The following is a 25,978-nucleotide window of genomic DNA, read 5'->3' on the forward strand; positions in this document are numbered from 1 at the left end:
TTGTAAGCTTTGGTCTCGCAGTGTAGACCCTAAGGACTGAGCTCTCAGTGTAGACCCTAAGGACCGAGCTCTCGTACGTGTCAACTGAAAATTAAGTGCATTTATGAAGCGTGAGGAGTTCATGTTTAGCAGCAGGTTCCCCCAACCCCAGCCATTGTTCATGGCCTTCAGTGCCTTTGGGAACTGCTTGAGGTGCATTTGGAAGGCAGGGGAGACAAACAGTAAGTGAGGCATCCGGGGGCCTGGTCGGGGTAGGGGCGGTTTGGCCAGAGTCAGGGGACGTTCCTGTGCAGGGGGGGCATTCTCATGGGGGAGGATGTTCCTGTGTCGGGGGGGCCGTGGCCCAGAGTGTGCGGCTGCTGTGCCCGATGGGCAGCGCGCTGGCCGCCTGCTGGGCAGGGCCCTGCATTCGCCCAGCTGTGCTTGTTTTGCTTTTGTTCTAATGCAAACTCTGCTTCAAAAACTAAGTGTGGTTTTTTGATCAGAACTGAATAAAAATACACCCTGCAGTGCTGGGCTGGCTGGGGAGAGGAAGGCAGCCATCCGATCCCGATCCCCGGGCCATTCCTTTTCTTAGTTACTGGTTTTTCCTGATTCAGCAAGGGAGGACCACAGGCGCTGTGGGACCCTTACTTACTGTGTGTGCTCTTTGTATTTTTATATTCATTTATACTTTTAAACACACTAAAGGAATCCTTTTTCTTAAGTTTTTATTTACTTATTGTGTTTGAAAGATAGACAAAGAGCTCTCATCCACTGGTTCACTCCCTGAATGTCCACAACAGCCAGGCCTGGGCCAGGCTGAACTAGGAGCTGGGGGCTCAGTCTGGCTCTCCTGTGTGGATGGTAGGGTCCCAGTTCCTTGAGCCTCCACTTGCCGCCTCCATTGTGTGCTAGCAGGAAGCTGACACCAGGTGCAGAGGTGGGACCCAGGCGCTCCAGTCCGGGAGGGGGGCGTCCCAAGTAACATCTTAGTGGTCGTCCCAAATACCTGCCCCAGAAATATATTTCAAAAAACAATAAAGCCCCATTTACCATTACAGATGCAAGAGAAATGTGTCCTCGTGCTTCCTTTCTGTCTGATTGTGAGATACTGAATAGAGCGTTACAAGGGCAAGCCAAATTAAAGCAGAAACAGGAGGTTGGCTGACGCCCTCCTGATATGTCACTGTGGCACTGTGGCACACTTCTGGATTGTTTTCTCTTCTGTATCAGAGTGTGAACGAACAGACACAGGATACGTCGACTCCCACCTCCCCCATCCTTCGACTCCCACCTCCCCAATCCTTTCCGAGGGAATAGAGGTCTCGGGTTCTTGCTCCAATCCAGAGAGCGCTGGTAGGCCGTCTGCTCTGAAATGGAGCCGGTCTCCAGCCTCCCACCTTGTCCCCGGGCTCTCGGTTTCCTTCTCGTCTTGTTAGCCTTTGGACCTCCCCTTGCTGACAAGATCACAGGCCGAGCTTTCTCTGGAAAAAACTCCGCTTCCCACAGAGCCCGTTCCTGGCCAGCTCTCTTGGCCCAGCGTGCTGTTCCAGGTGGCTACAGCCCCTTGAAGTGGTGGGCTAGTGCCGACCATTTGCCAGGGTCTTCTCCCCGGGGCAGGGCGTGAGTGGCCGCCAGGAGGGAGAGAGTGAGCCCTGCTGACCACTCGCCCTGACTTCGCTGTGCTGCCTCCTGTGTCCAACAAGGGCTGCACAGTTCACTGGCTGTTTCCAGTTGTGCTTTACTAAATGGTTTTACTATTAGGCTCTGGCATGTGTTAGGCCGGGGGTGGTCCTTGTCAGACGTGTCACTCCCATCACATCACTCCGTGGCATACATCACTCATTGGTCACTCATATGCCCCTGGGTCCTTCCTGTCCTCCCAACCAGAGCAGACATCACTAATAGATCCCTAAGCCAGGCGAGCCCTGAGGATCCTTCCTCATTCTCCCAGCAGCGCGACTGCCAGAGGGGAGTTGGAGCAGCATGGTCCCAGGAGAACCCCGACAGGGCCCAGACTTGAGATGCGGTGCAGGAAATGCTGAAAGGCGTGGTGCCCAGATTTGTAGAATTCTAGGATTTTACCAAAGTTTGAAAAAGAAGGGTGAAGGTCTTGTGCACAATTGCTAATTTTTTGCTATTTTTATAAAAGACATAAAAATCTCCCCAAATCCTGTCAGCCAGAGTCCTTGTCATTTTGTAAGAGGAAGAATGTTTTGGTGCCTCTGCAGTCTCAGAATGAAGGCGAGCTCTCACACTGAGGGGCTGCGGCCTTAGAGCAAGGTCAGTACCTGGCTCCTCTGTTTCCCACTTTTCTGTGGCCCCGTGTGAACTTGGTCATGGGCCTCAGTGCCATTTGGGACCCCTTGTTGTAAGTCTCAGACAGCTGGAGTTTTCCTTTATATGCTGGGCTCCTACAAAGCCAACATTTGACAGGTAATTCTGCTTGCTGGTGGTGATGATGTGTAGTCAGAACATTTCATGATTCACACATAATAGTTCTCAGGTCATTGTGAAGAATAAACATAAATTAAAAAATGAGGCAAAGCCTCTCTAACCATTCTCATTGAGTTTTCTTTTTAAAAAATTTATGTATTTGAAAGAACAACAGAGGGAGGGAGGGAGGGAAGAGAGAGAGAGAGAGAGAGAGAGAGAGAGAGTTGTCCATCTGCTGGTTCACTCCCCAAATGGCCACAACAGCCAGGTTTGGCTGAGGTGGGAGCCTGCAGGAATTGGGAGCTCCGTCCGGGTCTCCCACGTGGGTGCAGGGGCCCAAGCACTTGGATCATCTTGTTCCGCTTTCCCAGGCCATCAGCAGGTAGCTGGATCGGAAGCTGTTGTGTCTGAGGAGCACCACACACTGATAAATTGTAGAGTCCTTTATTGCCAGCGGCCAAGAGTAGGCTCATGTCCCAAAGAACTCTCGACCCTGAAGCCCAAAACAACAGGGTTTATAAAGGCAAAAACCACAAAATCGGGAGGGGGAATACATGGTTACTGGGGTCAAGCTGACCTAAAGCCTATGTGAAACTAATATCAATTATAATCTTGACAATACCAGTTGCAATCTTAACAATTTCAATTGTAATCTTGACATTAATCCAGGTATTGGCTTAAATCATATGTAGGACATAGACAAATTACATTTTTATCATTAACCCGGATACAACCTATCCACTTCCAAGCTTAAGCAATCATGCTAAGGGGTTTCTATGCTTTGCCAAGTGTGGTGTAGGGGACTGCTATTGTCCGAGAGTTTTAGATCATAGTTTCAGACCAGAGTCTCATGGTGTGGGGGGTGCCTTCCCAGAATGGAGTCTCAGGTACTCCAAAATGGAGTCCCTACTGTCAGGGTGTTAACTTCAAAGTGATGCAGCCAGGGCTCGAACCTGCACTCTGATCCTGGTGGCTTAAATCATTGTGCCACAACTACAACCCAGATCCAGAGTTTTATACGGTACCTGGTGGACTCAATGAGGCTCTGACCTCACGGTGACTTTTGCCGGCTGTTGGCTCATTCGCTCCCGTGTTACTCACTGCTGGCCATGTTACCCTCTAAATATGCGCTGGGCAGTGGGTGTGGCAGTGAATGAGCCCTTGTGGGACTCACAGGGCAGGGGGAGAAAAGTCACCAAAGCAAAGTAATAACACAGGGATTCAGACTGGGTTAGGGGCTCTAGAGAAAACCAAGTCGTGTAGCTGACACCGAGTGACCTGGGCTGCGTGTGTTACAGTGCAGGCAGCTTTGGAGAGGACACAGCCAGAAGACAGATACAGAGGGAAAGCATTCCCGGGAGAGGGGATGTGGAGGCCTGGAGTGAGCTTGGGGTGGGGGTGAAGCAGGAGGACAGGCAGGGCCAGGGCATGCAGGGCTGGTGGCTCCAGGCAGGGGACTGGAGTGTGTGCCTACTGCGGTGGGGAGTGACTGGAAGACTTCCTGCAGGAGAGGGTGTTGGCCTGCAGTTTGCATGGAGAAGGTCGCTGAATGCATGGACTTCATGAGGCGAGACAGGCAAGTCAGTCCACTGAGAGACGGGGGTGACCGGGACCAGGGTTTAGCCGCAGTGCTGGCACAGAGGTTCCGGATACATCTGGAAGAGGTGCCCGGTGCTCTCCAGGCTCTCCAGGCGTGAGCTGGTGGAGAGGGTTCAGGGCACTGCCCCACTGTTCATGGGAAGGAACTGGCCAGCATCGCTCCTAGTAACTGTGACTGTTTGCCTCCCCCTCAGTTAGGTTGGAATTTCTCTCCCTCTCTCTCTCTCTCTCTCTCTCTTTTTTTTTTTTTTAATTTTTTGACAGGCAGAGTGGACAGTGAGAGAGAGAGACAGAGAGAAAGGTCTTCCCTTGCCGTTGGTTCACCCTCCAATGGCCGCCGTGGCCGGCGCGCTGCAGCCGGTGCACCTCACTGATCCGATGGCAGGAGCCAGGTACTTATCCTGGTCTCCCATGGGGTGCAGGGCCCAAGCACTTGGGCCATCCTCCTTTGCACTCCCTGGCCACAGCAGAGAGCTGGCCTGGAAGAGGGGCAACCGGGACAGAATCCGGCGCCCCAACCGGGACTAGAACCCGGTGTGCCGGTGCCGCAAGGCAGAGGATTAGCCTAGTGAGCCGCGGCGCCGGCCCTGGAATTTCTCTTGAGGTTCATGCACTGATGCTCTGAGCACCCCGCAAATGCCTCTCCTTTAAGTGATCTTGAAGCACCTGAAATGTTCAGCCGCAGAGGAGACGTGACATAGAATGCAGGAGAATGTGGCGACTGATGGCCCAGAAACACAGAACTAAAGAAAACACGTCAGCTTCCAAAAACACTTATGACTATGATGATTTAAAAAAAAAAAAAAAGCATGTACGTGAGAAAAAGACGAATGTATGAAAATCATGATAATGATGGTTTACAGTGGAGGATGATGGGTGGGGGAAGCGAAAACAGTTTGTAATCTAAACCCTGCCGGTCTTGAGTACCTTTCAGGGGTTCGTGTCCGGGAATGGGGGAGCTATTAATACTTACGCTGAGATTGCAGGTGCAAGCCGCTGCTGTCCTGGGCAGCCCGGGCTCCGTGTGTGGTCACGCGGTCTAGGGTTTTGTTACTTCTCTGTTTTTCAAACTTCCTGAATTATATTTTAGATTTAATTAAAGTTAGGAATATATGTGAAAAGAATTATTTTACTTTAAAATATTTACTTTCTGAGATCAGAGAATTATTTGGGGGGGGGGGGTCCTCTTTTACTTAGCACTTAAGTTTCCCCTGTTCTTTAAAAAAAAAAAGGCAATCCAACCAACAAACAAAAAAGCCTCCCTGTTGTTTATTTATTTATTTGAAAGTGAGAGCATGTGAGAGCAGGCTCCTATCTGCTGGTTCACTCCCCCCAGTGCCCACAATGGCCTGGAACTCAGTCCAGGTCTCCCACATGGCGGTAGGGACCCAACCACTTGAGCCATCACCTGTTGCCAGGGTATACAGTTAGCAGGGAACTGGAGTTGGAAGCCAAGCCAGGGCTCCAGTGCAGGCACCACTATACATGGGTGTCCCAATTCGTGTCTTAACCACCAGACCAGGCGCCTGCTCCCCCAGCTCCTCTTACTGTGCTGGAGATGACAATGGGGGTCTCAGAGGCTGTAGTCAGCCTGGGAGGCCCTGGGGCTGTGGTCATTTCCCAGGTTCCCATTGAGGGAGGAAGGCCCTGGAGTAGCCCTCAGGGGCTCCCAGGTGCCCTTCTCTTACCCTGATGAGATTGAGGGTCCTTACAGTTTCAGAGTGACCCAGGAGCCTGTTCCCTTTTGTCTTTCCCAAAACTAGGTTAAAGTTAAAGGTTACTTTTGGGGAATTGCAATGCTTGCCTACTGAAGTTTCCCAGAGCAAGTTTATATTTGGCTGACTTCTGTAGATTCATCAGAGTGAAGCAGACATATGACAGTTTTATTGGCTCGCATTTGAAGTACCATGAAACAGAATTAGACATTGAAAATATGAATAGCCTTTTTCAACTGAAACTGCATTAAGGATAAATGCTAAGAGGTCAAGGTGCCAATCCTTATCTGCATGAATGGGAGGGAGGGGCACCGTCTAATTCCTGGTAGCCTTCAGCAAAGCAGCTATCCCTCTGCTTTTTAGTTTTTCTACATTCACTACATTCACCCGTGAGAGAACGAAATGCTTTGGTTAAGAAAAGAGAGTGAACGCCTCCATCCCTGGACCCGAGATCAGGGAGTTGAGAGCTGAGCCCATCATCTCCTTGCAGCCTCCGTGTCCACCACCCCCGGATCCCAGGCACAGTGAATCCGTTCCCTAACAGGACTGTACCATCTTATCTCCCTGTGTAAGGTTGCGTCATACCCTGAGCCTGGAACCCCCACCCCCCTGTGTCTCCATCACGAAGGCAGTGAAACATAGGCTAAAGCATAAGTGGGGAGCATCTGGCTTGTGGGCTGCATAAAGCTTGTGAGATCCTTTGGTCCGGCCCTGCCAAGGCAACCAGAGGCAGGACCCGAAATCCAGTAAGTCTACAGCAGGCTAGTGTCTAAATGGATGATTTTGTATGGCCTGTGAACGGTGTCTTAAGTGTCCAAGTGGCCCTGGGCAGAACAAAGGCTCCCCAGCCCTGGGTTAAAGGAACAGACAGCAGGGACCCTGGAACAGACCCCAATTCTGTGTGGCTTTTAACAGGTTACTTGCTCACTCCGTGGTGCACCTGTCTCCTTAGCTGTGAAGAGGAGACTGTGTTCGTACCTGTCATTTTTATAAGGACAGATGTCTGAGCACTCACAACAGTTCCTGTTGAGATGTGGGTACCAGTACAGCCCCCCAACCTGGGCAAGTCTGTGTCTACTGCCCAGCACGAGGCTTGGGGCCAACCAACCTGCCCCTTGGGGCCAAGTGACTTTAGTCAGCTCCCCCTGCAGAGTGTGGTCTCTGACGTGGCTGCCGGGTGAGGTTGTGCAGTTTGTGCCGTGTGGTGGTTTAGTACCCGCCAGCTGGAAGACCTTCGCCAGGCCCTGGTTTCCATCCCCTGCACGTAAAGCTGCGTGTGCCATGTGATGCCCGCGTCTCCTCCATCAGGCTATGTGTTCCAAGTTCTCCCTGTCTCCACAGGGCCTACGTTTATTTATTTATTTTGTGTGTTGATTGCTTCCCTCTCTCATTTATCCGCTTAGTCACTTTGTGCATTCATGCACTCTTCCTCTGGTTGATTAAAGAATCATTTACGGCAGGAAGACACTTAGCACAGTGGTTAAGGCACTGCTTGGGACACCCGTATTCCACGTCAGAGTGCCTGGGTTTGATACCTGGCCCTGCTTCTGATTCCAGTTTTCTGGTCATGTGCACTTTGGGAAGCACAAGGTTCTGCTCAAGTGATTGGGTCCCTGCCACCCATGTGGGAGACACGGATGTGGAAACCTGGCTCCTGGTTTCCACCTGGCCCAGCCTGGCTGTTGTGGGCATTTGAGAACTGAACTGGAAGATGGGAGATGTGTCTGCAGGAATGTTTTTCTGACTATCTCTGTCTCTTGAATAAAAAAAAATTTTTTTAAATCACTGACTGTGCAGCTGCTAAGTATGTCTGGGCTCTGGGACTCTACCATTATTGCCAGGAGAGTGCAGAAGAGAAGCAATGAGAGCTTGAACTTGGCCAGTGACCTTGGAGGCAGAGAGAAGGAAGTGAACTGAGGAGACGTGTAGGGAGAGGATTGTCAGGGCTTACTGAGTAAATGGGATTTGGAAGAGAGAAGAAGCAATCCAAGTGTCTGGAATTCTTGTTGGAGCCGCTGTGTGGATGCTGGTCCCATGAACTACAGTGGACAGCCTGGGCGCACAAGTCCAGGGCAGGGTGTAGTGGGGCAGCCAGCCTGGTTTGGATGCAGTAAGTCTGGGGCACCTGCAGGATGCCTGGATGGAGATGTCCACAGGAGGTAGCTGGTGTGGCAGCGATTTAGCACATTTGTGCCCATGATGTGGGCATGGCAGCCAAAGGGAACGAGGGTGAGTTAGAGCGGAAGAGGCTGGCAGGGTCCTGATGGTTAAAGTGGGAGGTGACCATGAGTCTGTGGCTTCTGGGGGTCCCCACGTGGTGCCCCTCCGCTGACACGGTGACCCTGCTCACACCCCTGTGAAGAACCTGCTGTCATTTGTGCACTGGGAGGCAGTGCCTTCCCCCCACGCTGGGCTGCCCTGTGTCTGCTGCAGGCCCCGACGGCATCAGGTGTCTGCCTCCTTCCTTCCCCTTCTGCCTGTCTCCCAGATTCCTTCCTGAGGAGGTGCTGTGGTCCTTTTCTACTGAAAGTCATCCATGGTCATTCTTTCCTCCATCGGATATGCACAGGTGCTTCCTCTGTCTGAACCACCCGCACCCCAGTTTCCCCAAACGCCTTGCACCTGCTACCTCTTCCCTGTCTGGCTTCACCTCAAATGGTTGCTCTCTCCACCCACCAAGGCCCCAGCATCAGGCACCCTCACAGCAGCCTGTTCTGTTTTCATGGTCTTGTTCAAGTATTTGTTCATATGTTTTTTTTTTAAAGATTTATTTATTTATTTGAAAGTCAGAGTTACACAGAGAGAAGGAAAGGCAGAGAGAGAGAGAGAGGTCTTCCATCCATTGGTTAACTACCCAATTGGCCGCAATGGCTGAAGCTGTGCCAATCTGAAGCCAGGAGCCAGGAGCTTCTTCCAGGTCTCCCACGCAGGTGCAGGGGCCCAAGGACTTGGGCCATCCTCTACTGCTTTCCCAGGCCATAGCAGAGAGCTGGATTGGAAGTGGAGCAGCTGAGTCTTGAACCAGCCCCATATGGAATGCTGGCACTTCAGGCCAGGGCTTTAACCCGCTGTGCCACAGCACTGGCCCCTGTTCATATGTTTACTCTGTCTCCTTCCTACCTTGACAACTGGGTCATCTTTCTCACTGCCTTATATCTGGTGCTGCAGCAGTGCCTGAGACTTAATCAGCCTCAGCAAGTATCTCTGGGGTGAATTAGTCAGGGCTGCCCATCTACCCTGGATGACAGGAGCTGGAGCGTATTGGGGGAGGGCCTGGAGTAACTGATGGGTTAAATTCTTGGAAGAGGTAGGTGATCAGTCACAAAGATGGGAGCATTTGGGGCTTTTTGTCTTTCCATTTGTTTTATGTATTTGAGAGTGACACACAGACAGTTCTCCCATGTGCAGGTTCATTCCCCAAGTGGCTGCAAGATCCAGGACTGGGCCAGGACAAAGCTGGGAGCCAGGACCTCAGCCCAAAACATCACCTGCCTCCCAGGGTGCGTACTGGCAGGAAGCTGGAATTGGGAGCAGATCCAAGACTGGAACCCAGGCACTGTGATATGGGATGCGAGTGTCCCAAGCAGTGTCTTAACCATTGTCCCAGATGCCCACCCTGGTGCTGTTATGTGGGACCAAGGGAGTATGGGTGAATATTTGGGTAGATTTCAGGGAGGCAGAGAAGCCAGATGAAGAATGGTCTTCCTGTATGTTGAAGTGGGAGGGCTGGCTGTCAGCTGGCCATGGCGGGGGCAGGGAGCAGTGGGTGGTGTGTGTGGGGTGGGGGTGGGGTTTAGAGTTGGGGGACACTGCAGGTGGGAGGTGGGGTCTGAAGTTCCCTGGGGAGAGTGGGAGGATTCCTGAGTGCTGGGAGAGGGTCTCAGGGGGTTGGGCCTGGACAGAGGAAGGAATTCAGGAGACAGAGAGGTCCTCCATCCGCTGGTTCACTCCCCAGGGCAATGCAGCTGGTGGGTCGGTGGGGCAGACCCCAGGGATGCTGGAGACGGTAGAAGGAGGGAAGTGCGGAGTCCAGAGGAAGGGTGGGGCCAGAGCTCCGGTGCTTCCTCCCAAGCTGGAAGAGCAGGCTGGAGAGAATGAAGAGCCCGGACCTGGAGAGGAGGTCTCTGGGAGTCAGAGGGGGCTTCAGTTTGGCATCTCAGTGATTAGTTCCTGGCTGGCTCTGGCACATCTGGGGTGGTGAACAGAGGGTGAGGCGGCAGGTGTGACCCACGGGAGCTGAGGCGTGCCATTCCTCCCCTGGGGAGAGGTAAGAGAGAAGTGGGGACAAGCAGGTGACAGGGTTGGCGGGTGGTGACTGCGAACAAGGAGAAGCAAGGGAGGAGGAGGGCAAGGGCTGCCTTCTCAGGCTGTGGTCCTTGGTAGGCTGCTGTGTGGAGATAGTAGTGACCAGGGACCTGGGTTTTCTCCTGGCCCCGAGACTCAGGACCGAGTCCCTGAGACATCGGGCAGCTGGCACCTGGGAGGCTGTAGGGGCTGTCCTGGCCCAGGGCTCCTCCAGGTCCTGTGGAAAATACAGCATGCCTGTTGCAGGCTTGAACCACAGCTGGGGCTGGACCATTCCCTAGGCACTGATAAAGGCATCCTACCCAGGGAAGAGACTGGCCCTTGCCCCCAGCCAAATTCCTTACATTTCCTGTCAGTTCCACACCTGTGCCCCTGGCCCACCCTGCTGTCCAGTCCCTGGCCTGGCTCAGCAGCCGTCATCTGCGTGAGTTCCCCGACCCCAGCCAGTGCGCTGATCACCCTGAACTCTGTGACTCTGCCTTGGGAATTCCCCAGCTCTGTCTCCGGAGGGTTTGGGGCCTTCCCTTGGGGGAACTCCCCTGCAGCTGCCTTTGGGGGTCCTCCAGCTGCATGTTCAGAGAGGGAAGGGGTGGGAGGGGAGAAGCCCGACCAGCTGAGAGGAACGGGTGTGAATGTGGGGCGCCTGCTGGCTCCAGGCTCAGCGGCAGCAGCCGTTAGAAGGGACAGTGGGGAAAGGAGCCGAGAGCCCTGGGGGCTGGCCGCGGCCCGGCGAGGTTTCAGTGTGGGCCACACTGTGACTGCCCTGTCGGGAAGACGCCCTGACCCAGTGCCAGGAGGGAGGTGGGTCGGGCTCTAGGTTTCAGGTCGTGCCCCCACCCGTTTTTATAGCTTTATTGAGGTCCATTCACACCCTGCGCACTTGACCCAGCGACAGCTTCACCGTGCGATTCAGTGGGTTTTAGTTCACAGATTCACCCCGCCACAGTCAGTGCTGGAACATTTTCTTTTTCTTTCTTTCTTTCTTTCTCTCTCTCTTTCTCTCTCTCTTTCTCTCTCTCTTTCTCTCTCTCTCTCTTTCTCTCTCTCTTTCTCTCTCTCTTTCTCTCTCTCTCTCTCTTTCTCTCTCTCTTTCTCTCTCTCTTTCTCTCCTTCCTTCCTTCCTTCCTTCCTTCCTTCCTTCCTTCCTTCCTTCCTTCCTTCCTTCCTTCCTTCCTTCCTTTCTTTCTTTCTTTCTTTCAAGATTTATTTTATTTGTTTGAAAGAGTTACAGAGAGAGGTAAAGACAGAGAGGTCCTCCATCTGTGGGTTCACTCCCCAGATGGCCGCAATAGCTGGAGCTGCACCGATCCAAAGCCAGGAGCCAGGAGCTTCTTCCAGGTCTCCCATGTGGGTGCAGGGGCTCAAGCACTAGGGTCATTTTCTATTGCTTTCCCAGGCCATAGCAGAAAGCTGGATCAGAAGTGAAGCAGCCGGGACTTGAACTAGTGCCCATGGGATGCCGGCGCTGCAGGCTGGGGCTTTAACCCACTGCACATAGCACTGGCCCTAGAACATTTTCATCTCAGACTCTGCATCCTTTAGTGACTAGATTACTCCTCCTCCCCAGTTCCCTTCAACCCAGCCCCAGGCCACCAGCATCGGTGGGCACAGTGCTGTCTTGGACCCTGTGGGAGTGGGGCTGCGATGTACTTGTACTTCTGCCTTCTTTCACCTCGGGCCGTGTTGTCAAGGTCCATTCAGGTTGTAGTGTGTATCATCAGAATGCCATTCCTATTTTGTTACCGCAAAATATTCTACTGTGTAGCTCTGCCACGTGAGTTACCTGTCTGTTGATGGCTGTTTGGTTTGGTTTGGCCATGAGGAATCCCACTGCTATGAGTATTCACGAAGAAGTTGTGTGGGGAATCGCATTCCCTTGTCTCTCTTTCTCTCTCTCTCTTTTTTTTTATTTGACAGGTAGAGTTATAGACAGTGTGAGAGAGAGACAGAGAGAAAGGTCTTCCTTCCGTTGGTTCACTCCCCAAATGGCCGCAACAGCTGGCGCTGCGCCGATCCAAAGCAGGAGCCAGGTGCTTCCTCCTGGTCTCCCATGTGGGTGCAGGGCCCAAGCACTTGGGCCACCCTCTGCTGCCCTCCCGGGCCACAGCAGAGAGCTGGAGTGGAAGCGGAGCAACCGGGACTAGAACCCAGGGCCCGTATGGGGTGCCGGCACTCCTTTTCTCTTGGATATGAACCTGGGGTGCAGTGGCAGAGTGGAATGGTGACTGTTCAGTTGGAGAAACTGCCAGACTGCTGAGCACAGCGGCTATACCGTTCCATGTGCCCACCAGCAGTGAGCCAGGCGTCCAGTCTCCATGTCCTTGCCAAGCCTTGATTGTAGCCAGCCCAGTGGTGGGGGGGTGGGGGCACTGTCTCTGTGATTCTGATCATCCTTTCTCCCATGACGCCCGGTGTCAAGCATCTGTTCGTGTGCTTATTGGCGTTCTCCATCTTTCTGGGAGAAATGTCTATTCAGGATCCTTTGTCTATTTTTGAAGCCGGTTGTCTTTATTACTGAGTTGTAGAATTTATATATTTTAGAAGCAAGCCTTACAAAGTTTATGATTTGCAAATATCCTCTCATTCTGTAGGTTGTCTGCTTAGCTTTCTTGATGGTGTCCTTTGAGACACCAAAGGTTTTTGTTTTCATGAAATCTTACTTATCTATATTTTTGTTGCTTACAATTGGGATGCTGTTGCTAAGAATCCTTTGCTAAATCCAAGACCATGGAGAGTTACTGCTGTGTTTTCTTTAAGACTTTTGTAGTTCTTGCTTTTATATTTAAGTGTTTGATTTGTTTTGAGTTAATTTTTTATATATGGTAGAAGGTAGCAGTCCAGCTTCAGACTTTGGCACGTGGCTTGTGCTAGCACCAGGTACTGAAGAAACTGACTTTTCCCTTGAGTGCTTTTAGCACCCTTGTCTTGATTCAGTTAACTATAGAGGTTTGGGTTTATTTCTAGATTTTCAATTCTGTTCCATTGATCCATGTGTTTATCCTTGCCCAGTGTCATACCTTTTCTTCTTCTTCTTCTTCTTTTTTTTTTTTTTTAAAGATTTATTTGAAAGACACAGAGGAGAGGCAGAGAGAGAAAGAGAGGTCTTCTATCCGCTGGTTCACTTCCCAAATGACCACAACAGCCAGAGCGGCACCAATCCAAAGCCAGGAGCCAGGAGCTTCTTCTGGGTCTTCCACATGGGTTCAGAGGCCCAAGTGTCTGGAAAATCTTCTACTGCTTTCCCAGACCATAGCAGAGAGCTGGGTCAGAAGTGGAGCAGCTGGGACTCGAACTGGTGCCCATACGGGATGCTGGCACTGCAAGCAGCAGCTTTACCTGCTGCGCCACAACGCTGGCCTCTGTCATACCGGTAGTCTTGAGCCCTGTTGTGGTGTAGTAAATTTTGGAATCAGAAAGTGGAAGGCCTCCTACGGGTGATTCTGGTCCTCTGTGGGCCTTGCTATTCCATATGCTGGTGTTATTTCTCCCCGCAAAACATCACAGCAGCTCCCCGAATCTCGTTCGTTCTATGCTCTTTTGAAAACATAAAGAAGCCACTGCCTTCTTCCTCTGATGTCTTCAGGGTATTCTATAGCAAGGCAGTGCCAGTCAGGTCTGTGGTGCCGCGGCTGCCCTCGGAGTCAGTCCTCTGGATCCAGCGCCTCCTGTTGAGATCTGACTCCTGCAAAGGTTCTTTCCTTAGAGGCCACGCCCCTCTCCCACAGTCTCAGGAGGGCTGTCCCTGCAGCGGTCAGCCACGGAGCAACTCACAGCTTCCTCTAGGTGCACCAGCGGTTTCTCGTGGCTTCTGTGTTGGAAACGCAGAGCACCTTGTCTGTTTGGTCTGCGAACTTGGGATGACCGTGGGACAGTGACTAAATCTGCAGGAAAACCTCTTTCTTATCTGTCAGGCTGTCTGTGACTTTGATACAAGTTCAAATCTAGCTTGAGGGTCAGCAAGTGTTTTGGGTTATTCAGTGTTTAACTTGGAGTGGCGAGTCTCGTGTCCATTTTCTGTTGCCACGACAATACCAGAGGCTGGAGAATTCTAAAGAGGATGGATTGTCCTGGCTCCTGCGCGTGGAGGTGGCCAAGTTCTGGAGCATGGGGCCAGCATCTGCTCGACGTGAGATGAGGGCCCCCTGCTGCTCTCAGGGTGGGAAGCAGATGGGCAAACAGGTGCAGAACCCACGGGGAGGATCTGCTTGTTGCTGGCCCTGTCTCCTGGCAGCCGCTCTGCGCTGCGAGAGCGAGGGCTCGCTCACAGAGAAAGGCAGGAACATGTCGGTGAGGGCTGTGCCCCAGCAATCCACGCTGGGCAGCCTTAGCCCCAAACTGTGCTCACTGAACCCTGGGGCTCCCCCCAGCCTTTTCACTTTATAGAAAGGAATAGGCCCTATTTGTTCATTGCCATTCACCATCTCAAAAGTCTCCCCTACTCTGCTCACACCCGATTAGCAAGCATTGGGTCAGAGCGGAGGCTGCCTGTGGGCGTGTAGACCAAGCTCTGCCCTGCACATGTTTTTTTCTTGTTGATTGCAGAAAGGGCTTTATTAAGGTATAGGACAGAAGGCACAATACTTTAAAAAAAAATTTTTTTTGAGAGACAGAGAGAGGGGTAGGGAACTCCTATCTGCTGGTTCATTCCCCAAATGCCCCAAATGGCCGAGGCAGGGCCAGGCAAAGCTGGGAGCTGGGAACTCCATCTAGGTTTCCCACGCAGATGGCATGAACCCAGTTACCTGAGCCATGACTACTGCCTCCCAGGGTTTGCATCAGCAGGGAACTGGAGTCAGGAGTTGGAGCTGGGAATGGAACCCAGGTTCTGTGGTGTGGGACGTGGCATCATAGCCACCAGGCTGGACGCCTGCCCCTGAAGGCACAGGACCAATTGCTCTATGGCAGGTGGCAGGGGTCTGCAGACCAAGCCACCAGTTGTCATACAGAAGGGTTTCCTGGAGCCCAGTCGGGTTCATCTCTCTGGCCTTCTGTTCTCCTACCTGGAGAGTGAACGGGCCCGAATCTGGCTCTCAACATGGGTGTGAAGTTTAATCAAATGCAGGAGACAGAACATGCACTCTCAGGAGGCAGACAACGCCCGGGCAGGAGAAGGGAGCGATTTCTGTGCAGAAGCCTGGGACATTGCTGGGGGTTCCCAGGGTATCTGGAAAGGGTGAAGGTGCTGGCAGAGGGTCCCCGCGGGCAGAGAATCGGCGGTGTGGAGCGCGGTGCTTGTGCAGGGAGCAGGGCCAGATCCTGGCACGCCAGAAGCCGCTGTCTGACGTTCACCAGTGCAGGAATCCCCGGGAGCTGGAACTCCTGTGAGCCCCGCCCCTTGGCTCCCGCCGGCCTGTCTGCCTTTCTCCCCTCGCTTTCCTGGCTAACTCTCGCTCTCCATTCAGCTTGCTTGCCGCCTTAACATTATCTTAGTGCTCAGCTCAGTAGCTGTGTCTTCATGCTGTTTTGCACTCAGTCCCAAACAGGTCATCTTCCCAAACTGACAGTCCGGAGCCACTCGTCAGCTCCCTGCCCCGCCTCCCTGCGTGCTGCTCTCTGACTGCTGGCTCCTTCCTGTGGTGGAATCCTGAGTCAGGTACACGGTGGCTTCAGGGTCCTTTCCTGTTGTGTGTGGCCTCCTTGTCACAGGGCACCCAGTCCTTGGCTTGCACACCATCTCCACCTTGCAATCACGAAGTCATCTCCAAATCAAAGCCGCGGATTGAAGTCAAGGCCGCTGTGTGCCTTGCTTCTAGCTCAGCATGGGGCACATAGTCGTGATGTGGGATAAATACGCAGCTAGGTAGGTCAGCTTGAGCTGGAAGTACTTGTGAGCCGCCCTTTCTCCCTGCCCCCATATAATTCCATCCTCCTGTCAGTTAAAATGCCCCCTTTCCCAGGATGCACCTGCGTCATCCAGGACCTGTGCAGGGATGCCGTGAAAATACGGATATTAGGCTATACCTGGAAACTTGTGACGGCATCATAAAATTCCCATGTGGCTTCACACCTGTAGAGGCACCATCCCTGTCTCATAAAGGGGGCTGGCATCGTGGGAGGAGCCCTGTCTCTGTGCCGCATAGGTGCCCTCTCTCTCTTCCCCCACCCTCCTCCCTTGGCCCACTGCCTGCTCCTGATGGGTACTTTTCCATGTGGGGCAGCCCATGCTCATGTGTGTCCACTTTCTCACTTTTTGAATACATCTTGTAACTATTTTGCACCTTACACACATGTCTGCACTTCAAATGTTTGTCTTTGTGCCAGGCAAGGACTTGAAGTAAAAATTCAAACACCCGTTCCCACATCAGTAGGAGCTCCATCAATATTTGTTGCATTAATGCATAGGTGAATGAATGAGTGTGTGTCCCCCACCCCCGCTGCCATCATGACCTCAGACAACTTTCCAGCCCAATCCCCACAGACACCCCCCGGGTTAGTTTGCTGCGGCTGCCGTACCTGGTTATCAGGCCCTTGGTACTCGAGACGACAGAAACCCATGCCCTCGCAGTTCTGGAGGCCGCGTGTCCATCATCGGGGTCAGCGGAGCCGTGGTCTCTGGAGGGTCCAGGGGAGAAGCCTCCTGGCCTCTTCCAGCTTCCGGCGGCTCCACGGGTCTCTTTGCTTGCGGCTCCATCTCCTCGTCAGCCTCCATCTTCATGGCCTTCTCTGCGCGTGTGTCTGTCTCCTCCTCCCTCTTGTCCAAGGACACCTGACCTTGAGGATCCACCCCGGTAATCTGTGATGGGACCTTAAGACACTTGACTAGATCGCCAAAGGCCATTTTTCCAAATAACATCACATTCACGGGTTCCGAGGGTTGGGACGGGGACGAGTGTTCTTGGCTGCCACGGTGCAGTCCCCTAGACCTCCAGGAAGCCTGCCCCTCAGCTGCTCTGGGCTGGTCTCCGTCCCTTGGCTGTATGGCACGTGCAGCGTCATCCTCTGTGTGCGTCATTGTCACTTTTGCTGCCTTAAATCCCCTTTTTTCCCCTTAAACATTGAGATTCCCCCCATTCTCCTGGATGCTCCTGACTGCCCCCGGGAAACCCGTGCACCTGCTGCTTTTACTGACCCCCACTCCCACCCGGCTTCCCGCGCATGTCCTGTCATCTGCCTGCTGGGGTTGGCCAGGACTGTAGGCTGGCGCTTGTGTTCTAGCTCCCCTCCAGGGACAGTAGCGAGCCCGGAAGCCTTTGTGGACGATAACCAGGATCTAGAAAATGAGTTCATGCTTACATAATCTTTGTAGAGGTACAAGGTACAAGGTGAGCCAGCCGCCTTCCAGTGCAGGTGGGCAGACACGGGCAGGGTGCAGGTGTTCACTCCAGCCAGCTCATGTGATGACAGAGCTGTAGGAACGCAGACAGCCCTGGGAGACATACAGGCCCTTCCCTGGAGGGCCTGGCTTTCACCACTCTGGGCCACACCTGTGCCATCTCCTCTGACTTCTCCTGTAGTTTAAATGTCCCAGGAGTGACCAGGTCCTCAAGGGGCTGAGTTGCTTTGCCCAGGGCTGGATCTCTCTGGGCATTTTCCCCCCTCTTCTCTGTCTCATCCCCACCAAGCAATGTCCCCGTCTGCTCCCCAACATCTCCAGCCTCCTCTGATTCCCCGGGACGCCCGACTGCAGCCTGACCCCCCCCCCCCCCCCGTCCCGGCCTTGTCGTTTGTGCAAGGTGTCCGGCGCGTAACAGATCTTCCCAGGCAGATGAATCAATTAATTCACAGGCTTTTATTGGGGGTCCGCTCCCGGGAGAGGCTCACCGGTCCCAACAGAGCAACAGAGCCGGGGCCGGGGAAGTCGCACGTCAGAGATTGGGAGAGCTCCTTTTATAGATTCAGGGCATGGGGGTTAAAGGTTCAGGCGGGTCTGATCCTCATTGGTTGACCTTTAGGCACCCGCAGGGACCTTGACAAGGACTTTTCTTCCCCGCAAGTACAGGTAGAGACTTCTCCATTCCTGGAAGTATAGGCCTTCCTTCCATGCAGATCCCAAAGCTACCAGTTTGAGGGCCTCTTTATCGTCCCACTGCCCTGGACTTGCCGTGGTCCAGGTGCCCAGTGTGGGCTGACGTTCACTGTGGTCCAGTCGGCAGTGGCCAGGAGTGAGGGAGGAGCAGGACGGAGAGTGGGCAGACCCTCTGAAGGGACACATGGCCGGGAGGCCATGCACATTCAGTCCAGGGTGAAGACCCCAGATCACACGGAGATGATACCCTTTTTCTTTTTTTCCAGGTTGATTGTGTTCTGTGCTGAAGATGTTTCCAGAACAGCAGAAAGAGGTATGTCATCACAGACTTGAGAATCAATAGCCCATGTGTTTGAGTCACCGCAGGTTAGTTCTGCATTCCTTACCCATAAGTGCACGGCCACCTATAGCAGGGTTAATACCAGCGCTCTCACAGCCAAGCGCACCTGCTGGTGTGGCAGTGGCCTTCATCTCTTGGTATCAGGGACCGAGCTGCTCATGGTCCTCCCTGGCTCTGGCTCCCACCCCTGCCTGCTTTCTTGGATTTCTGCTTCATCGTTTCACCCCTGATGCTGCCGCCTTTGGGTGGTGTCCCACGGGAGCTGTCAGCCGTGGGTTCCATTCTTTCCTGTTGCTGCCTCTTGGACCTCTGGACTCGGTGTCACAGAAATCCAGGCAAGGCCTGGCCTCCAGGCCTGCAGCTCCAGCTTCCCGAGCTTCTGTCTGGCTGGAAGGAGCGTTAGGACACCCACTTTACCAACCTGTTACCACGAGTCCCATTGGCCCACCCAGCCCACCGTGGTACAACACACATCATCACTTGGTGAGCTTGAGAAACAGAATGGCAGCCCATGGGACTATCTAGGCCAGGCCATGTGCACGTATGTTTACACAGGTGCACAGGAGCATGTGTGCACATACGGGAGACACATGTACACACAGGCGCACACGAGCATGTGTGCACAGACATGAGTCACGTGATCACTAAATCCATTTCAGAGGCTTTCCAGAAACCCCTTTGCTACACCTCACATCCTTCCTTTCAGCCCTGCCTTTGGGCTCAGGTTCTGCTCAGTAGCCCAGCCCATCCGTTCCCACCTTCATTCCCAGGTTGGGTTCTCCCATTTTCCAAGAATCTTTCTCTCCCCCTCTCTCTCTCCCTCTCCCCCTCACTCCCTCCCTCCCTACCTCTGTCTCTATCTCTGTACCTTTCTCTCTGTATGTGCAGATAAAGCTTTCTAAAATAGGGTTACCCCATTGTCTGGATGCCAGCATGGCATGTAATACGTTATCCTATTGTCTGGATGCCAGTGTAGCGTGTAATATGCCCTGAACTGAGGAGGAATTCCGAGACCGAGAAATGAAGCAAGAGCTCCACATAAGAACAAAAGGGGTTATTATAGCAACTTGCACGTGCGCTTCTCAACGGGATGGACAGGTGACCTGGTTGCATTGTAGCAAGGCTTTTTCCACACAGACCAGCTAAGGGACCAGCTCCTAAGGAAATGCTGTGGGGCTGGTGCTGTGGTGTAGAGGGCTAAGCCTCCACCTGTGGTGGCGGCATCCCATAAAGGCACTGGTTCGACACCTGGCTGCTCCTCTTCCAATCCAGCTCCCTGTTAATGTGCCTGGGCATAAGAAGAGGCAAAATGTTAGGTATTTACAAGTTAATGCAGAGCTGGCTAGGAGCTGGTGCCACAGCATTTCTTTTTTTCTTGTTTTAAGACTCGTTTATTTATTTGACAGGCAGAGTTAGAGAGAGAGAGGGATTGGGGGAGGGAAGGAAAGAGAGAGAGAGAGATCTTCCATCTGCTGGTTCACTCCCCAAATGGCCACAATGACCAGATCTGGGCTCATCCGAAGTCAGGAGCCAGGAGCTTCTTCCAGGTCTCCCACATGGGGGCAGGAGCCCAAGGACTTGGACCATCCTCCGCTGCTTTCCCAGGTGCTGGCCCAGGCATTTAGGGAGTAAGCTAGCCGATGGAAGATCTTCGTCTGTCTCTATGCCTTTCAAATAAATAAAAATAAATTTAAAACATTTATGGCTGTGGAGTAGTGCCAGTTAGGCTGACAGGTGGTTAGTGTCCTTCTGAGAAAGGGGGCAAAATGGAGGAGCGAGACTTAAGATGTCATTAATGTGATTTGCTGTCACATAAACATATGCACAGCAAGATGCTTAAAATGCCCTCATGTTTTGTGTGCAGCTCATGAGGTTGTTTCTTGTCTGTCCACCTACATAACCCATACTCAGAGAAAGATCGAGATCCCAGCCCCACAGAAGGTACTTTGTCCCCGTTGGTGACCTGCACAGTCTCAAGTCCAGGCATCCTTTGTCCCCATCCTGTGTTAAGCAGAGCTGGGACTGAACTGCTTGCCCCCCCTTCACCTGCTCTGCGATGTCAGCCAAGTTGCAAGGTGAGGGGCACAGCCCCCACAGCCCCCACCCTCCCTTCCCACACTCAGAGCAAGTTTTTGGGGCTCCTGGAAACCACCCTCAAGTCTGGTGATTCACAAGGAAACTCGCAGAATTCCCTGGGAGCTGTTGCAGACACAGGTCCAGTTGACCACAGGGAAAGAATACAAAACAGCAGCAGCCGAAGGAAGAGACAGAGGCAGGAGCAGGCGGGGGGCCACCACGCGCGGAGCTTCCGCTCACCCTCTCCCACGCTGCCATGGATGCATCGCCCGCCCAGCCTCGCTGTGTGACAGTGGTGTAGGGGGCTGCTGACCAGGACACTCCCTCATGCCTCTAGTGTCCAGACATTTCGGATTCTGTCGCATCCTGCCTTCCCTGTAGACTGAGCTAATGCAGTGCACCGTCAGTGTCTCAGAGGGTTCGGTGTCAGGACCCGCTACGGATAAGACTGTGCAGTGCTGCCCATACCCGGTGGGCATCCTCCTGTGTACTGCAGTCATCCCTAGGTCACTTGGATACTGCTGTGTAATACTTGGTAACTGCTGTGTAAGTAGTTGCACTCTGTTGTGCAGGGAATAATGATGCAGGAAAAAAATCTGTGCATGTTAAGTACAGGAACAACTTTTAAATTTTTTTCAAAAGTTTTTAATTGTTGTTTATTTGAGAAGCAGAACTCAACCCAGGTCTCCTGTGCGAGTGGCCGGAACATGGTTGCTTGAGCCGTCACTGCTGCCTCCCAAGGTGTGCTGGGGTCAGGAGGCAGAGCCAGGTTTCATACGCACACAGGTGCTCTGCTCTGTGGTGCATGCGAGTCTTAACCCAGTTCCTGACAGCTGGGCCCAATGTGTACCTGCAGACACAGTGTTTTCTTAGTATTGTCTGTGCACAGGTGGATGTACCTCTAGGCTCTGTTTTCCTGTGGAAGTCAGAATTGATACAATGTGGCCCAGTGTTCCCATCACGAGCCCAGGCAAACAGTGGTAGGACGTCCTGGGGGTCGAGGGGTGCTTTCTAGGAGCAGGGGGCACCCCAGCCACGCTGTCCATTGGCTCATGTGACTACTCAGTGCAGGCATTTCTCTCATTATAAAGAGGAACCTCTTTTTCTTTTTTTGGTGCTGGTTGGTTGGTTTAATCATTTGATTTTTATTATAAACTCATTTCAGTAAACTAGACACAAATTGTAAGCAACTGCATATAGCATGTCAGTGACCTTGAGAAAGTCCTTTCTCTTAAGTAATTCTAGAATACTACCGTCACAGGAAGGGGTTTTATCCTGGATAGCGTTCCATGGAAAAGGGGCGGTGGGGGAAATGCCCTGCTGCAGTAGAAAGCTACGCAGTGTTCAACACTGGCACGGTAGCCTGTGCCAGCGAGAAGCAGACGTGCCCACAGGGTTCCCGGGGGGCCGCAGGCATTCATGCTCGTCCCCCACTCGGTCCATGTTCACGGAGCCCGGGTGGTCATCTGGCTTCTAATCCTCTGCCCTCAGAGCAAGGTCAGAGCCCCTGCCTGTGGTTTCTAGGGCCCTGCAGGGTCCCAACCCGCCCCTCTCTGCAGACCCGCCTCCCGCCCCGGTGCACTGCTCTTCGCTTGGCTCCCCCAGACACCCACGAGCTCTGTGCACCATCACCCCCCGGACTTTGAGGATGTATTTCCCGCTGCCCGTGACCCTCTCCTGCCCCGCGTTCCCGCCGTGACTGGCTTACACCTCCTTAGAGGCTGAGGGGGGCAAGGCGGGGCTTCTGTGAGAGGCCCCACGTCTCCTCACCTGCCCCGGCACCAGCCGCTGGCCAGTGCCCGCTGAGCAGCTTTCGGGTGCGCTTTCTGTGGCCTCGTGGCTGGACAGTGATTCCAGTCCCACCTTGTGGTGTACGTGAGGGTCAAGTGCGTGCAGTGTCCCGACTGCTCCGGAATCCACGCCCGGAGTGTGCCTACAGCAGAGGCTGCTGATCAATCCTGAGGTTGGCATTGACTTCTCCTAGTGACCATCCTTGCTCAAAATTCAGATGGCTGAGAGTGACATCTTGGTTCTGCCTAACTGGCCGTGCCGAGCCTGCAGGTTTGGTAAATTTTTTTTGTTTGTTTTAGGATTTGGTGGCTTTGAAATCAAATACAGTCTCTCTTGTTAAAACAGCTTTATTACTGTAATAAATCTAGAGAGAGGAGAAGAGAGAGCAAGCGTCTCCCTTGTTAGTTAAACATGTTCCATTTGCACATTGGTTTGAATTCCCCGGAGAGCAGTATCCGTGTTGATGGATCTTCCCCATAAAAAGGCCTTGGCATTGAGCCATTGTAAAATTAAAATGAATTCAGATTCATTCATGCATGCAACTTTAATTTACAATTAAAATATTATGGTTACATATTTTAATAAGAGTAATTAGATGGACTCCACTGAATCGACTCTGCTGTTTAATGAGACAGAACCCCAGACCCAAATGGAAAGGCAAGTGGCTGTGCCAGGGAACACGTTTCAGATGGCGTCTTCTGTGGAGTCCGGTGTTTTTGTTCTTTTTATATTCTGATGTCCAGAATGGGCAGCCTGACCTTTCTGCGCTTCTAAGGACCCTCCCTCTGGCCATGTGGCACCCGACTGGCAGGTTCCTCCTGCAGGAACACGTCGGATGTTAATGACATGGGCCGCCGGGGCGGGAGCTAGAGGAACTCTCTCTTCCATCTTTACAGTTTTCCTCTCTGTCTTCAACTTGTCAGTGACAGAGTTTATTGTAAGACAAGTGACACGGAATCATGTATATTCACATACAAAGATTTCTAAGAGATTATGGATTATGGATTATGTTTTGTTTAAAGAATTGCATATATTACCATAGTGGTTAAAGACACCACTTAATATGGCTGTTTCCCACGTTGGAGTGACTGGCTCGGCTCCTGACTCCGGCTTCCTGCCAGTGCAGAGCCTGGAAGGGAGCGGCTGGGGCTCTGACACCCACGGGGGAGACCTGGATTCAGCCTGGCCCAGCCCTGGCTGGTTGTGGGCATTTGGGGAGTGAAGTAGATGAGAGCTTTTTTCTCTGTATGACTCTGTCTGTGCCCCTCAAATAGATAGCTGTTTTTAAAAAAGTTGCATATATAGAAAACATACAAAAATGCTGGGCAGGTGGACAAGAAACTGGTATACTCATCTGTGTTTGACACTTTCTCTCCCTTTAAACCCATCTGTGTTAAAATTTTTATATTTTTATTTTATATTTAGGCAGTTTCTTCCTTCCTTCCTTCTTTCCTTCCTTCTTTCCTTCCTTCCTTCCTTCCTTCCTTCCTTCCTTCCTTCCTTCCTTCCTTTCTTTAAAGAAGATTGGTTTATTTATTTGAAAGGCAGTTACGGAGAGAGAGGGAGCCATCCGCTGGTTCATTCCCCAAATGGCTGCACCTGCTGTGGCTGGGCCAGGCAAAAGCCAGGAGACTGAAACCCCATCTGGATCTCCCACGTGGGTGGGTGCAGGGACCCAAGCACTTGGGCCATCTTCTGCTGCCTTTCCAGGGGCATTAGCAGGGAGCTGGATCAGAAGCAGCGCACCCAGGGCTCAAACCGGTGCACATATGGGACACTGGTGGTGTAGGTGCCGGCTTAACGTGCCTGCTGTGCCACACTGGCTGTTTTTACTTCTTTAGGGTAAAGGAGTACTAGGAGATGGTTATGTTCATGGTGTCCATCAGTGTTGAACAAAGGGTTAACATTTTCCAATCCATGTTTCTTTCTTTTTTCTGACTTTCTTTGTTCTTTTTCATAGAGCAGTCGGCTTGGGATGACCTCCCCTCAACCCCCCACCTCCCTTTCTTTTAGTTTTCATGATTTTGACGTTCTGTCATGGAATTTTAACGTAGACAAAATAGAGAGAAGGATGTAATGAGTCCCCGTGTTGCCATTCCCCAGCCTCACAGACCGACCATGGCCTACCTGTCCTCAGCCCACCCAGACCCCTCCTCGTGGGCACGGATTTCAGGAACTTCCTGACTCCACCATAAACTGATCTTTCCACTCGTTTCTGCAGCCTCTCAGATAGTGACGGTTCTAATCGCAGCACAAGTAAGGGCCCCACACTGCGCTGGGCTCAGCAGTTGCTTGAGGTCTTTAATTCTCCCTTTCTCTCCTTCTGCACTGCATTGTTGAAGAAGCTGTCTTTTGTCCTTGTAGAGGTTTTCCCATTCTGAAATCTGCTGGTTGCGTCTTTGCAGTGGAGTTTAGCACCGGAGATGCATTTTTTTTCCTCATTGTACTTTCCTTAGTGGGTTAAGAGAGAAAAAGAGGTAACTCCTGCGAAGTTTTGGATACTGTGTGTGTATAGAAATTTGCTGCCTCCTGGCTGGCACCGCGGCTCACTAGGCTAATCCTCCACCTGCAGCGCCGGCACCCCGGGTTCTAGTCCTGGTTGGGGTGCTGGATTCTGTCCCGGTTGCTCCTCTTCCGGTCCAGCTCTCGCTGTGGCCCGGGAAGGCAGTGGAGGATGGCCCAAGTGCTTGGGCCCTGCACCCGCATGGGAGACCAGGAGAAGCACCTGGCTCCTGGCTTCGGATCAGCGCGATGCGCCGGCCGTGGCAGCCGTTTGTGGGGTGAACCAACGGAAGGAAGACCTTTCTCTCTGTCTCTCTCTCTAACTCTGCCTGTCAAAAAAAAAAAAAAAAAAAAAAAAAGGAAAGAAAGAAAGAAAGAAAAATTAATTTGCCGCCTCCTGAGCTGTGATGTCATGTAAATGCAGGTGTCGCCCGTGCATAGTTGCTTATCCTGAAGAGTCACCATTCACAGCCACTGGAGAACTGCCTTGAACACAGTGCAGGCTGCAGCAGCCCCTGCCCCGTGTCTTCCTCTGTTGTCAGGAAATGAAGGAGGGTTTTGGGACATGTTCCTTCTGCCTTTCAAGTCTGTAACTTAAAGAAGGCCCTGTGTGGAGTGGGCTCCATATGAATTCTGAGATTGTTCTGTGGGGGTCCTGGGCAGACCCTTGGTGAGTAAGACATTGCATCATCAGTTGCATACAAAATTGCCTGGCACAGTCCGTGTTCTAGACATTGTAACTGAAGGAAGGAAGGAAGAAAGGAAGGAAGGAAGGAAGGAAGGAAGGATCTCCAATTAAGGAAAAAAATGTCCTGAGAAACTGAGACATTGAAGCAAGGTTTTTTTTTGTTTTGTTTTGTTTTGGTTTTTTTTGCAATAAAAATTCTTGTTAAGGCTATGAAAAATTAATGTTCACTTCATATCTAGAGGTTCTGCTTGAATGGGCTTTTTTCTCTACTTATTTATTTATTTATGAACGAGGCAGAGACAGAAAGTGCGCCCATCTACTGGTTCACTTCCCAAATGCTCCGGGCTGGGCCAAGACTAAAGCTAGGAGCAGGGATCTCAACCCTGTCTCCGTGGTGGGTGGCAGGGACCTAATTACTTGGCACGCATCCGCTGCCTCCCAGGGCCCGCAATCGCAGGAAGCTGGAGTCAGAATCGGAGCTGGGAGTCACTGCTATGGGAACTCTCCACCCTCACCATCGTTTTGTAGCCTGAGTAAATATTTTTATGATGAGTACATGCTTCATCAGAAATCAGTTG

At 52.3% G+C, this 25,978-nt stretch overlaps 1 protein-coding gene across 5 annotated transcripts in view; it reads left to right on the forward strand.

Moving 5' to 3' along the window:
* The window catches only part of SNX10 (sorting nexin 10), a 65,409-nt gene that overhangs the window by 20,633 nt on the left and 18,798 nt on the right, over positions 1–25,978 (forward strand). For 3 of the 5 annotated variants that reach the window (XM_051852860.2, XM_070059684.1, XM_051852861.2), the window contains one exon: positions 18,270–18,316. In XM_051852860.2, coding sequence (XP_051708820.1) covers positions 18,293–18,316 — 24 coding nt within the window. In that variant the 5' untranslated portion in view covers positions 18,270–18,292. Of the gene's footprint in view, positions 1–15,510; positions 15,631–18,269; positions 18,317–25,978 lie in introns of all 5 variants that reach the window. The other 2 variants (XM_051852863.2, XM_070059683.1) reach the window with 1 other exon arrangement.

Source organism: Oryctolagus cuniculus, chromosome 16 (genome assembly GCF_964237555.1).
Source record: "Oryctolagus cuniculus chromosome 16, mOryCun1.1, whole genome shotgun sequence".
NCBI lineage: Eukaryota > Metazoa > Chordata > Mammalia > Lagomorpha > Leporidae > Oryctolagus > Oryctolagus cuniculus.